Here is a 14,312-nt window from a genome sequence, read left to right as displayed (position 1 = left end):
CAGGACCAAATAGCAGCTCAAGATAAATTTCATGAAGAAACTAGAGATGGCAGCAAAGTCTCGAGCTATTAGTTGAGAGTAAGAGAAAAAGTTAAATGAAAAGGGAAGTTCTGAATAATTCTTACAGCTTTGTTCAAACAGTGAACATTTCAAGCTGGATTTTTCTTCTTTTTAGAAAAGTGACAAAAAAAATGGAAAATCATTAGAAAAAAACAGGTATAAACCACTGTACAGGTTTATTTTTAAATGCAATGGCTTCACAGATCAATTTTTAGCACATATCAGAAAACACATTTCAAAACAGCTTTCAACCAAGTATGCATGTTTAAATCTACCATGTATCAATATTCTCTAAAGTCACGACTGATTTCTGAATGTTCCAGCCACATATCCAAAACGAAATTTCAGGAAGGCATTATTCTTATTCTTTTCTACTCTTAGTTTTCTGCAACACTTCAAATTTTTTTAAAATATATTAGCAATATAGGAAACTAAGCCCTATTCTGAAAAGCAACAACAGTTCTGCTATGTATTTTGTGTAGCTACTAAGACATTCTCAGACCCAACTTGGCAGTCCACACTCAGTGCAGCTGCTACTCACACACCAGTGCTTGGAACATTCACTCTGAAATTAGAAGGCATATATACAAGTCATTCCCTAACACACAACACCTGAAAAAGCACTCATCAGGCTAGAAGATATGGGAAACAAAGGTATTCTCAACATCTCAGTTGATGTTTTAATGTTTTGATCATTTAATATTCACCAGATGACTAAGAAGGGAAAAGATGCACCCATGATCACACTCACTAAGCAGAAAAGAAGAAATCCAATTCCCAGTTCCTCTTCTGAGAGAATTGTATTTCATACACACAACATAAGCAAACCAACTTCACAGCCAGCAGTCTACTTGAAAACATCTGTAACCAGCAGAGCAAGCAGACACTTCAGAACTTTGACAACTTCAAAAAACTAAGAATCTGAGAAAGAATATACATCTGCAAGAGCTGAGAAAGTATCCTGTCTCAATGGCAGCTATGAAGTAATGAATGCTTTCCAACTGGAAGTGCCTACAGCTGATAAAAAAAAAAAGACACACTTGAGATATAAGATTACAGAAAGAGCTCCTGATATTTTAAGCACCCTGTTTACTTTACGCTTTTAAAGATAATTGAACCTTAAGGGCTGAACATCCGAGAAACCCAGCCAACAGGTAACCATTTTTTCCAAAGAGGAAAAAGTAAAAAAAAAAAATAAAATCTTAATCTAATAGTTCTAACTGAGCAAAACAGTTCTGTTTGACCTTCAGTTCTGAAAGCCCCTCTTGTTGCTTTCATCTTTATAGTGCTGAAGCTCTGGAAATAAGATGCTTGCAGGAACACACTTACAAAGAGATTACCTCTAGTTTGGGGGCTGTAGAAAGGAAAACTGTAAGCAGAAGTTGGTAACTGTAAATCTAAACTTGATCTAGATACAAATATTTTAAGTGAAACAAGTTCTTGATCAATCCAATACATTTTAAACTCAGGTTCAGAGCACAAAATCTGAAAAAAGGTGCCTAAGGAAAAGATTCAGTTTCAATTTCTTCATTTTTTTTCTAAATATGTTATCAGTACCTTTGCACATAATTGTGTGCAAGAAGAACCAGAAGACTCAGATTTGGTTTCTATAAAAATTAGAAGCACTTAAAAACATAAAGCATGCTTGAGGTTCGGAGTACATCCAACTGCTAATACTAAAGTCCTGAAGGACCCAACAGAACACATGCACACTTGAAGAGCAGCTAACCATGCCATGAACTAATATGCTTCAAAGAATCAATTTAAATATTCAAAAAAAAGAAATCCTAGATTCACAGTTGCCTTTCAAATGTCAATTTGACTCTGTTATGTATCAAATTTAAGTCCTGAATGACATGAGGTCCTGCCATAAAGTTAGTGCTTGCTTTTAATTACAGGGAACATCTATGTGTATAGAAAGGAAGAAACAAATTAAGAATATAAAAGCAACTAAGTGTGATTTTTGTGTGTGTGTGTTAATAATTCTTTGTTAGTTTGCAACTTATTTTTTCTCTAAAATGAAAAAATATCTCTTCCTTCTTTCCCTCCCCCTTCCTTACCGCCTTCTGGATTATTGCAGGAAAGTTTTGAGGCCATCTTCCTGCTTAATCAGCAAAAAAAGCCAAACGTTTTAAAAAAAAAACAACAATAAAGCATTTTATGATATGGCCTTTGTAGTTCATTACTGTCAAAGGGCAGAGCCCTGCACACCTTAACCTTCTCCATCCCTGAGTCTTCTAACTTGAGCTAGCCCTGACTGCACCGTAGGTCTAGTCAAGTGCATGAAAACAGCAGAACAATAACCCATCCAGCAGCTGAATATTTTTGTAATGCACCTGGTTTATACAGATCAGATGAGTGATAAAGCTGGCAAAGGAGAGGGTGCATCACTCAAGGCACATTAAGAGGGCAAGACCTCCCTCTTCCAGCAACAGCAAACTTAAATCATATTGCAAAATTGCATACATATACTCCCACAGTGCCTCACATGGTGGGGTGGTGGGGGGAGGAGAAAGGCTACTACTACACATTTACAGACTCTACAGATCAGCTACAACTCAATACAGTTTTCCTTCAGGAACCATGACATACTTAAAGGCTGCAGGATTTCACATCGATTCCTGCCCTGTTTAGCTGTTCTGTACAGCTAGACCAGCGCTGACCAGACAGATGTTTTCCTCTAAACCCATCTGAATCCAGCCTATCTGGTCCTGCTAGATTCAAGTTCAGTCCTGGCAAACATGAAGTTTCACAAAGGTCTGCTACGTTCCAGGAAAAGTTACTAGGTCAGATCAATATTGATGCAGGAAATATCCTACCAATAAAATATACAATTCCTTACTTTTTTTGTCATCTTCCCAGGCTACCCTTATTTCCACCTCCTATATCATCTTTTCCTAACCAATAAGAGGAGCTTGGTTTGCAGAAGGGAGATAAGACTGCCTCATTTGCTTTTTCACTGCACCTTCCATTTATAGGTACACAGATCCCTCTAATCAAGTGGAAATTAGTGCTTTCTCACTGTTTAGGACAGGCCCCCTCTGCTCAGTATCAAGAACACCACCTGGAGTCAATAAAAAGAAGGGCAGCAGACAACTTTATTCACAGCAACAGCTGCAGGATTTCCCTGGAGCCACGTGGAAGTAAAGTAATAGATCTTTTGGCTAGCTTCTCTAAGCTAGAACATCAGGAATGCAGCCAAAGGTTTTACTCATAGACCCTTTCCCCAAAACAGAATTGGGAGAACAAAGAAGATGGAAGAACACCTCCGAATATCTTGTCAAGACAAGTTAAACTTCCTTGTAGGAGGAATACTAAGGACTTTTTTCTTTCCACTTGTGGTTGTTTTGTTTTTTTTTTTTTTTAATTGTGCTTTCAAAAATTTTTTTATTGTGCTTTTGATTTTTGGTTTGTTTGTTGACTTTGGGTTTTGTTGAGAAGAGGCTGCAGGGTGACAAAACCCAATGAACTGGGGGACCATCTTCATAAAGGTTTTTTTTTTTTTAAGGAAAAAAAGAAAAAGAGTTCATAAAGTTCTGAATATCTTACAGGCCACTGTACCTGAGGAGTCTTCTCACTACAGCTAAGATTTTTGTCCTTACCCTTAGAGCTATTTGGATCAAAAATTTCTAAATGTGTACTACTTTTCAAACCCTGCTAGCAGTGAGTTTAAATAAATCATAGAATAATTAAGGCTGGAAAAGACCTCTAACATCATCAAGGCCAATCATCAGCACAACACCACCATGCCGACTAAACTGCATCCCAAAGTGCCACATCCACATGTCGTTTGAACATCTCCAGGGATGGCAACTCCACCACTTCCCTAGGCAGCCTATTCCAATGCTCCACCTCTCATTCAGTAATGAATTTTTTCCTAATATCCAATCTAAACCTTCCCTGGCACAACTTGAGGCCATTCCTTTTCATCCTATAGCTTGTTAATTGGGAGAAGAAAGCAATACCCACTTCACTACAACCTCCTTTCAGGTAGTTCTAGAGAGCAATAAGGTCTCCCCTTAGCCTCTTCTTCTCCAAGTCACACCAGTTCCCTCAGCCGATCCTCCTAAGAGTTGTTCTCTAGAGCCTTCAAAAGCTTTGTTGCCCTTCTCTGGATTCTTTCCAGTACCTTAATATCTGCCTTGTAGTGAGAGGCCCAAAAGTGAACACTGTTTGAGGTGTGGTCCCACCAGTGCCAACTTGCTGGCCACACTACTTCTGATACAAGCTAGAATGCTGTCGGCCTTCTTGGCCACGTGGGCACACTGCTGGCTCATGTTCAGCCACGCTGTCAACCAGCACCCCCAGGTCCTTCTCTGCCAGGCAGCTGTCCAGCCATTTGCCCCAAAGCCTGTAGCATTGCATGGGGTTGTTGTGACCGAAACGTAGGACCCAGTACCAAGACTTGTTGAATCTCATATAACTGGCTTTGGCCCACCAATTCAGCCTGTCCAGCTCCCTCTGCAAAGCTTTCCTGTCCTCAAGTAGATCAACACTCGCACCCAACTTGGTGTCATCGGCAAACTTACTGAGAGTGCACTTCATCCAGATCATTGGTAAAGATAATAAAGAAGTCACAAGTTACCAAAGAATCACGTGTTCTCCAGAAAAGGTACACTTACAAGTTGTGTTTCTTATCTCAACTACAACAGAACTGAAACATTGATGAGATAAATAATAGGTTTTCAGCTTAGCTGAAAGTGATTCCTAAACAACTGAAATTGAACATCTTGCATGCCAGTTTAAATGCCCATACATGACTTATATCCCAGCTTTCACTCCAAAAAAAATTTGTTCAGAGGCAAATTCTTTGCAGCTTTCTTAACTCAAATATCCCAGGAAATCTGCTCAGAAATAAAAGCTAGGACTACTGCTTATGAGTCCACACTATCCAGAAAAGGAAATGGAATTGTTAGCAAAAACTGAAATCTGAGTACCTGCAACAATTGCATATGCCATTGTGTAGCCAAAGAAACAGGTGAAAGAGCCAAATGACAAATCTATTTAACCAAACACTATCTAGAAACCTCTGGTGAAGGCAAACTATAAAGAACTCAAGAAGCACACAATGACCTTTCTAAATGTGTAAGAATTCTGCATCAATTATAATCATTTTCATATGGTGAAGACATGTTTTAACTACAGTTACTGAAAAAGTTAAATTGATACAGAAATTGACAAAATATTGATGATACAAAAATTCTGACAAAGCCTAAGCCTGCCAATAAAGTACAGCCCCACTGCACCTTGAACACTGCATTAAAAGACACAAAGCATGTAGCAACTTTCTCGGTAGCCCTTCTCACACTGATTCCAGCAAAAAGATATTAAAGTAAAAGAGCAAAACACCTGTTAACCGAGGAAGGGTCACTTCAGTCATTAGAGAATATATTAGCAAATAGTCCTTGATCTTTTTGGTCCTAAGTTTATCCCACCACAGTTTTCTAGTTGTTTCTCTGAAAAGATGTCTTTGCTTCTCATACAAACCAAACTGAAAAACTAACGTCTAATTAAAATGCAAAAGTTTTCTATGGTCAAGCTCCAAAAATTATTCCAAACCTTACTTAGCTGTTTTCATTTCTGGAAAACAAAGATATTGGTAAGAACGGGGCTTAACCACTAGTAACACTATAGTAACTGAAACACCAAAGCTTGCTGTGGGCTTGTTTCTGAACAGGACACCTCCATGAAACAATGTAGCTAACTCTGAATACAGCAGAACTTTATTAAAAGTTACTAGACCCACACTCTAAAACACAGTTCAGTTTACAGTAACACTGAAGCGATAGCTCTCTCTTCCCATGCTTTGGAGGCCTTACCTATGTATCCTCTTACATGTTTATCTGATGTATGCAAAGAGAAAGGAAAGTGTTTCTTGGGGCTCTTTTGGTGGGCATGTTAGGTACTTGGTAAACTGTCTTAAGAGATCAGTCTAACTTTTTAGACATCTTGGGATGATAATTCTGGCCATGCATGTAATACACCCTGTATGCACAGTTTCACACTATATATTAAAAATGTACTCACTCCTGGTAAAAGAAGAATGCATAAAAATTATTTTAACTCCATAATTTGGCATAAAATCCCTACTTCTAACAACCACCACTTTCGATCCTGAAGTTACCATTCTTTAGATGACACATATAAACTGACTACAGGTTTTTGAAAAGTGATCTTTGGAAACATCATATTAGGATTAATACTGCTTGATTACCTTCCATTGTCATGACATCTGTATAACAGACTACAAAAAATGCCAGTGAATCAAGGGAGGGCTAAGCAGATAAGTGTCAGTTGACATAAAATATGGGTCTTTTATTTCCCTAATATTTCTTTATCCTGAAGCATTTATGTCAAGTATTGTGTTTGAATTGAAATTATTATGATCACTAGGGTCCTAAAGCCTAGGCCGTATTCTTGAAGGGTACAAAGTTTCATACTAGTTAAAAAAAAAAAATCAAACTCTTAACTTAGCAAATCTTCAAGACAAGGTACCCTTTTTTTCGTCCCACAGCTACTCCACAATGTCAGTAGTAAATAGCTCTAAAATTTTGGAACTTACAGCCTCAAATTATTCAGGACTAGTCTGCACACATTTGCTCATCTGCTCTTACCTTTCATGGCTCCCTTGTCTTGGGTGTTTAAGCACAAAATTATATTTGCAAAGCCCTTGCACAATCTTTCTCGATTTGCATTTTGCTAGATCAAGTTCCTTCAAACTCCCCTCTTACGCAAGCCTCTACTTCCCAATCTTTATAGTTGTCTTGTTCACATCATAAGGATGTCTCCAGGAATGCACCTGCTTATCTAAACAACACTAGAAAAAGCCACACAAATGGTGAGTACTGATTAAAATGTACTCTGCAAGTAGGTATATTAACTTTATTCTGTGTTCAGCAACAGTTTAACCTCTTAAGTAGACAGAACCTCTGAAGCAGAAACATGTGACTATTATGTTAAAGTCCATAACAGAATAACTTGGCTAAGGAGATATTATAGCAACTGTACACTTCAAATAATCTACTGTTATTTTCCTGAAGCAATGCACATTATGACCTCATGCTTAAATATAATATCCATTATCATCTGCTCATTTTAAACACTAACAGAGATAACAGCTGTGAATGTTTTATTAGTACACTAGTATTTCAAATGATACTAAGAAACTCAACACTACACTAGATCAATCACTTTCCATATCCCAGAGAAGTTCCCTCCCCTCTTTCTCCTTTCCAAACAGCAAGTGCATAATACAGTTGTTTCACATTTTCATTTGATTTGTCAAAATTATAGCCACCAGTGATTTGAATTGGTTTTACAGGAGATGCAAAATTTCAGTGGTGTACTGGAGAAAAAGCACATTTGAGAGACAACAGTATTGAGAGACAGTGTGCATAGAAAACGGAGGAAATGAAAAACAATATCACTGAAATCATCAAGATACTTCTACATAGTTTCGTTATCACAATACTTAAAATTATTAAAATATTAATATTTCTTGGACAAGGAATTAATGAGCTATTTTCTCCCTTTCCTAAATACTCCCAGACTTGCGCATAAACCTAAAGCATCTCAAGACAATCCACCTCAAGACAATAGCTTAGGATGGAAATGCAACCATCACCCCTCTTGTTTGACTTCGATGTGATACAAGCCTTCATAATTCAATGTGAAAAGAATCCCCTGTCCCACTTTCCAGCCCAACACCTTGCATGCTCCCCTCATTACTCCAGCAGTATTGGTAGGCTGAGGAAGAGACAAACACTGGCAGGCTCTAGGTACTTGAACTCTTCTGTACTAGATGGAAGAGACCAAGCAGAGTGAATCGTCCCATTGCAGGGGAAGGAATGGTAAAAATGATCTAAAATCCTCAGCACACAGTGCAGAAAAGCACTAGACTGAACCCAGTCATAATGCAGAGAACATCCTTAAAGCTACGACAGTATTGGCACTTATCATCACCTTGTACTTTGGTATTAAAAATACCGACTACACTACGACTATGCTCAATGATTAGACATATGTATGGTCCACAAATGGAAGACAATTATGTGACTGCTAATACAATGACTAATTATTTCTGTTCCAATCAATGCCCTTTCTAAAAGAAAAACTTTTATCAACTTTATCACATAGTACTTAAAAATTTGGAGAAATCTTTAAGCAACTTGCAATCGTACTGTTAGAAAGATCAGACAATCTTTATGGTACTCCTCTAAAGCTAACATAAACCTACACGAATCAAAAGAGGTACAGAAACTCAAGCCCAGATAATGTAAAATAAAATCCTTGCAGAACAAGGACTATCATGAAAGCCAAGCTTCCATCTTCTAGATTCAATATCAGCTTTGCATGCTCTCACTTAAAAACAGGCATTCTCTTTGGCATCAAGAAAACCACTGCTACCTGTATGTGGAGGTCGGGCGATAAACTCAGAACAGTTTTCACCTCAGATGAATACCCAAGATGTTTCAACTCTACACCTACTATGTTTTACTCAATGCATTCCAAATGAAAATTTTTATCAAAAAGTAGTATACTTAGCACTATTACCTGTGAACTGTCAATCAAATGCATGGTTTGATCAACGTAAAAAAAGGCTTTTAGCTCTTGTGCTTCTAAAGCAATATACAGGGAGAATCTCTGCAAATTTACCTGGGAGCAAGTTTGCGAGAAAAAAAAAAAAGAAAGACACATCTGTGTTTTTCATCACCGTCAGTTATCCCAAGATATGTTAAAACAGTTTTGAAGGCTAACACAGAAATCCCCAAATTAAGTCTTGCTTGAAGTGTGTTTGTGTCAGTCAAGTCTGAAGACAAGGCAGCAACCCAGAGCATGACGCATCTGGTAAAGTAAAACTACATTACAAATGTTAGTGCCATAAATTACACTTTAAAAAGTTTAAGAAATTAGGTTATTATTCCAATTTTTATCTTGATACAGTTTTCAGTGATGGAAAGATATATTGGAAATACATGCAAATGAAGATTTTGCTTATTTTATTCTTTTTCTAAAGGAAACTGAACTAAAATTTCCCTCTACCCTCCTGAACTTTCTTTTTTTCCTGCACCATTTAAAATGAAAAAAAGCATGTTTGTAGAACTTAAACACATTAAATCGCAAACAATAAACACTATCACTGTCATTGCAATCAATTCATTCATGTACTACTGCAAACACTCCAGCACACCAACAGCTATTATCACTGCGTTTACACAAAGTAAGTATTATCAGTTTATCGTATTTAAAAGTGTTTAAAGTTGATACTTGGATCGGAATACAGCTCAACAAATTGGGCTGCATCCTGTCAGCTAAGAGGCTACCATCGTTTTTCTCCAGTAAATTGAATGGGAACTTTGGGACTTCTCTTAGACTAAAGATTCAGATATTTTACAGGCAAAGATATCTTTCCCACACCCTTTATGAAAATATCTTTTACTACGTTAAATGACAACAGTTACTAGCTATTTAGGAAAGATAAATTACACATTTTAATATTTCATGTGTCTGAAACGCAAATCAGGGCCAGATGTGCTATTTGCAAGAACTAAATTACTGTATCAATCAATAATAAATCACAGGAATGTGCAGACATTTAGTGAATGTTTCACTGAAAGATTTTTAGCAAGATGCATATGCAGCAATTCAAATCAGATTTACAGCAGCTTTCCTCAAGTGGCTTAAAGACGGGCAAGGTGGTACCCAAAATCTGCAAGCTAAATAAAGATGCTGTATCGTTGGCTCCCTGGAAGTCACCTATGTAGTACTGTAAAGGAAAACGACTACTACTTACACAAACATACATGAAATTGTGTATTTATTTTAAGTGTTCTTTTAGAGGACTGACATGACTTCTGTGCGGAAAAGCAAGAGCAATCACAATAAGCTATCAACCATTCACACCATCACTGCTGCTATTTTCAGTGATCCACCCTGGTTTTGCTCTTGGCATCATTACGCTACAGTGATTCCATATTTTTCTGTTAGATCTAGTTACATTGTAACACTATATATACTCCCTAAATCTCACCTAGAACTTCTGCAGCTAATACCTAATCCAGTGTAGTTGAGCTCTCTCTTCAAAATTCTCTGATCACAAAACAAAAAGTCATTTGAGACGTGCAGCCATCTGGACCCCTGTGAATCATCCATTCTCTAAAAGGGTGTGTGGTCATGCATAATCACTGCACCTTCTTTCTAGTGATAACCAGGTATGAATAAAATACTGTGTGAACTGCAGTGGCTAGCATAAAACCACTTGTGAAAGGAACGTACCAAAAATTGCCTTCAAAACACGTTCAATAACAGAGTTTTGTTTCTCAGCTACAGAAGCTCCTCACCAACAACCAGTATTAAGTTAAGGCAATCACTTACTGTTTATGACAGCAAACGAGGCCTTTGAAGCTTAATATTTTTTTTAAAGTTGTCTATGTTAAGAGAAAGGTAGTAATACCTTGTGAAATGACACCGAGTGCTGAAACTTCCGCTGGCAACAAAGTCACCTGCTGAGTCCAAGACTAGCATTTTAGTATAATCCCAAGGAAAGATTAATTCTAGAATATTTTTAGCCCCAGCTTTGAAAGTAGACAGCACTTGACATAAACTGAAAAGCATACTGGTGGAGAGCAGGCAATAGAATACATATAGATAAAATTCTTTCTTATAATCAAAACACAGCCAATAATTATTGTTATAATATTCATTGTCAGGAAGAAGATAGTGCAAAAACACTAAACAGTGCCACTGCTAAGGTTTCCACAGTAATCTCAGCTTTGGAATCAGAAACATACAGAAAACCAGGAAGTCACAATATTGTTACATCTTTCATGCCCACTTTGCAACACAGACACAACTACAGAAAATATGTAAAAGACAAAGAATAAATAAAAAATGGATTTCAAAACAAAAACATGGGAGGAGAGTTGAATTTTTCATCACTAGCCAATTTGGGGGATTCTTTGCATTTTCATGGTGTGATTACACCAACCGAGACCTGAACAGTCATTTCCATTCCCCCCCTACAACAGCGGTAACCTGAAACAGGCAACTGGGGAACGCCAGCAACTACCTCAACTCCTAGCTTTGATACAAGCCTCGAACATCGGTTTAACAGCAGTTGCATAATAAGACTCAAAAGGCCAAACACTCCTACCGCCTTATACATCTCTATTTCCACACGAATTAGAAGGGAGGGAAAGATCTGGAGGAAAAACGAGCACTACCCAAGCGTCATCGGTACTGCCACTAACCAGCCGGTTATTATTGCAGCAAAGAGGAGGAAAACCCAACACCTGGCGCACAAATACGCAGACACGCAGCGAATAGGTGGATCTAGAGAGAGACATCTTCCCTCTCCCTTCCCCAACAGGCAACCCTCGATGGGTGTGCCAGGAATGGGATATGGGGAGGGGGGGGTTGGGGGGTGGAGGAGGAGAAGAAGAAGAAAAGGGGTGGGAAGTGGTTGCCGCTTGCTGCAGCCAGCCCGAGCGATGGTTAATCATGGTGGCTGAGGAAACATCGGGTCACTTCTTTCCTTCACACCCACCCCCCCCCACCTCCTTCCCTCCTCCCGAAGGTGGGCAGCGCGTCCCGGCGGCGGCGGGGAGGGACACACAGACACACACAGACGGACAGACAGGCGCCCCCCGCACGGACCCGCGGGCGGCGACGACTCAGGTGGGTGCGGAGCGGAGGAGCAGAGCATCCATCCCAACCTCCCCTCCCCTCCCTCCCTCCCGCTTTCCCCTCGCCCCCTCGGGGCTGGCCCGGGCCTCCCCCTCCCCCGCGGGACTCACTTGCCGATCACCTCGCAGAGCTCGTACACGTCCTCGAACAGCACGTCGTCGTCGGCCATGGTCCCCGAGCGCGGGGGGCGCCGCGGGGGGCACCGCGGGGGGCGCGCTCCCCCGCCGCTCAGCCACCGCCGCCGCGGTAAATCCCGGCCGCGACCGCCGCCTCCGCCACCGCCGCCCGGGGGCTCCCGCGGCCGCGCCGGGGCTCCCCGCTCCTCCTCCCTCCTCCTCCTCCTCCCTACGCGACCCCACCTTCCTGCTCAGCCTGGCCCCCCCCTCTCTCCCTCCTCCTCCTCCTCCTCCTCCCTCCGCTCCCGGCTCCGGCTAGCGGGGCGGCGCGAGCTCCATGGAGGGGCCGCCGGCGGGCGGGGGAAGGCGCCCTCCGCGCTCCCTCGCCGGGTGGGAAAGAAAAGGTGCCGGGGGGGAAGGGGGGTGCGCGCGCCGCGAGGGAGGATAATAGTGGGGAAAGGCGCGGGGCCGGGGGGGGGGGGAGGTGCAACCGCAGCCGTCGATTACGCTCGGATGGAGGAGGAGGAGGAGGAGGTGAAGAGGCAGCGGCGGCCGCGATAGGCGCTGGCTTTACAGGGAGGGAGGGAGGGAGGAAGGGAGGGAGGGGGAACGCACGCGCGCGCGCGCACCCAGCCCGCCGTCACGCAAAGCCGCGCGCGCGCGCTCTGAAGCCGGGGTGGTGGTGGGGGGGGGAGAAAGGGGGGAGGCGCGCGCACGCACGCACGCAGAGAGGCGGGGGGGGGGGGGGGGGGGGGGGCTGTGTTCGCTTCCGCTGCTTTTATTACACACACGCACCCCCCCCCGCCTTCCCCTTCAATACAACACAACGCGGCGCGCGCTCTCGCGAGGCCACGCCTGCCCGAGCCGGTTTGCGGGGTGGGGGGGGGGGCGGAGGGTCGGTGCGCGCAGGCGCGGGGTGGGATGACGTCATGGCGCGGGAAAGGGAGGCGGCGGGGATGGGGGCCGCCGGGGTGGGGAAAGGGGAGGGCGAGCGGTATCATCAGTCGCACCCTCAGCCCTACCCTCCTGCCTGGCTTCCCTGCCCGCTGAACGGCAGCGGTTCTGTTGAGGGGTCGGGGACTGGGGGTGCGGCCCTTCCCGTTTCCCCCGGCTCCGGTGTAGCCATTGTGAGAATGAATGGATGATTTTTGTTTGCGCGTTTAATTGTCTTGTAGCGTGAATCTGCCTTGTATCGACATGCAGACAGTCTCCCGGCGTGGACAAATAGCCTGGAAGGATAAACGCGGTCTTAAGGTTGCGTGAATGTATTGATAATGCTTAATTGTCTTGCAGTTGTCTTAGGTCAAGAGGGAACGTGAAGGGAGTCTCCAGACATGGTTGGATAACCAGAAAAAATAAGCGTTCTTTGAGGACTTACACGGCTCTTTGTCTAAAACTAGTCAATATACCCACTGCTTTTGTAAGATCACAGAATTGCCAGGTTGCAAAAGACCTCTTGGATCATCGAGTCCAACCATTCCTATCTGCCACTAAACCGTGTCCCTCAGCACCCTATCCACCCATCTTTTTAACACCTCCAGGGAAGGTGACTCAACCACCTCCCTGGGCAGCCTGTTCCAGTGCCCAGTGACCCTTTCTGTGAAAAATTTTTTTCTGATGTCCAGCCTGAGCCTCCCTGGCAGAGCTTGAGGCCATTCCCTCTTGTCCTGTCCCCTGTCACTTGGGAGAAGAGGCCAGCTCCCTCCTTTCCACAACCTCCTTTCAGGTAGTTGTAGAGAGCAATGAAGTCTCCCCTCAGCCTCCTCTTCTCAAGGCTAAAGATGGGATGCCTTATTTAGAAGGGCATCTGAGTCAGTGGTCAATTGTAAAATAAAATATTATTGCCTATGCTTCAAAGACTTTTTTCAATATTTTACTAGTTAATAAGTGTTTCTTGTATAATTAAGAGCCTCTGCGTGATACTAAAAATGTACCTCTTGCATCATGTGCAAAACTGGGAGTGTGGAGCTTTGTCCGGGGGGGGTGGGTGAAGTGATTAGTTGTTTGTTTGGGGCTTTTTTTCCCAGATGTCTTAAGTATTTTCTAGAGCACAATTTGAACCCTCTTTGTTATTAGGAAAGCAGCCATCTTCTTATTATCCCTAAAAGCGCTGAATGAAAAGAACCTTTTGGGAGTGCTTTTAGATATGCTTTCCCAGTTGGGCAAGTAACTGGTGGCTGTTGTTGCTCTTAATAACTACTTAAAAACAATGTCTAAGACACCTGGTGAATTTTAAGACTCTTGAATACATACCTAATACATTGCATTCCACAATGTTCAACATGTTGCACTGAAACCTGTATAGGAAAGACAAGTTGTGTGTGTGTGCTTTCCCAAGTTTTGAGTTAGATGGTTTGTAGAAGGAAGCAAATTTTCTTAAGGGAATTAGTCAGGAACAGTTGCAGTTTACAAACTATTTATTTTTTACTGTAGTGCTTTAGCACACATGGA

The 14,312-nt window shown here is 42.0% G+C and overlaps 1 protein-coding gene across 14 annotated transcripts in view; it reads right to left on the bottom strand.

Annotated features, from left to right (window-relative positions):
- The window catches only part of CASK (calcium/calmodulin dependent serine protein kinase), a 209,243-nt gene extending 197,279 nt beyond the window's left edge, over nt 1–11,964 (bottom strand). For all 14 annotated transcript variants that reach the window (XM_069873017.1, XM_069873049.1, XM_069873027.1 and 11 more), the window contains exon 1: nt 11,856–11,964. In XM_069873017.1, coding sequence (XP_069729118.1) covers nt 11,856–11,914 — 59 coding nt within the window. In that variant the 5' untranslated portion in view covers nt 11,915–11,964. The remainder of the gene's footprint in view (nt 1–11,855) is intronic.
- Between the last annotated feature and the right edge of the window lie 2,348 nt (nt 11,965–14,312).

The sequence above is a fragment of the Phaenicophaeus curvirostris genome, chromosome 1 (assembly GCF_032191515.1).
Source record: "Phaenicophaeus curvirostris isolate KB17595 chromosome 1, BPBGC_Pcur_1.0, whole genome shotgun sequence".
Taxonomy (NCBI): domain Eukaryota; kingdom Metazoa; phylum Chordata; class Aves; order Cuculiformes; family Cuculidae; genus Phaenicophaeus; species Phaenicophaeus curvirostris.
Note: the sequence above shows the minus strand (reverse complement) of the source record. Positions and strands in the feature narration are given on the sequence as shown.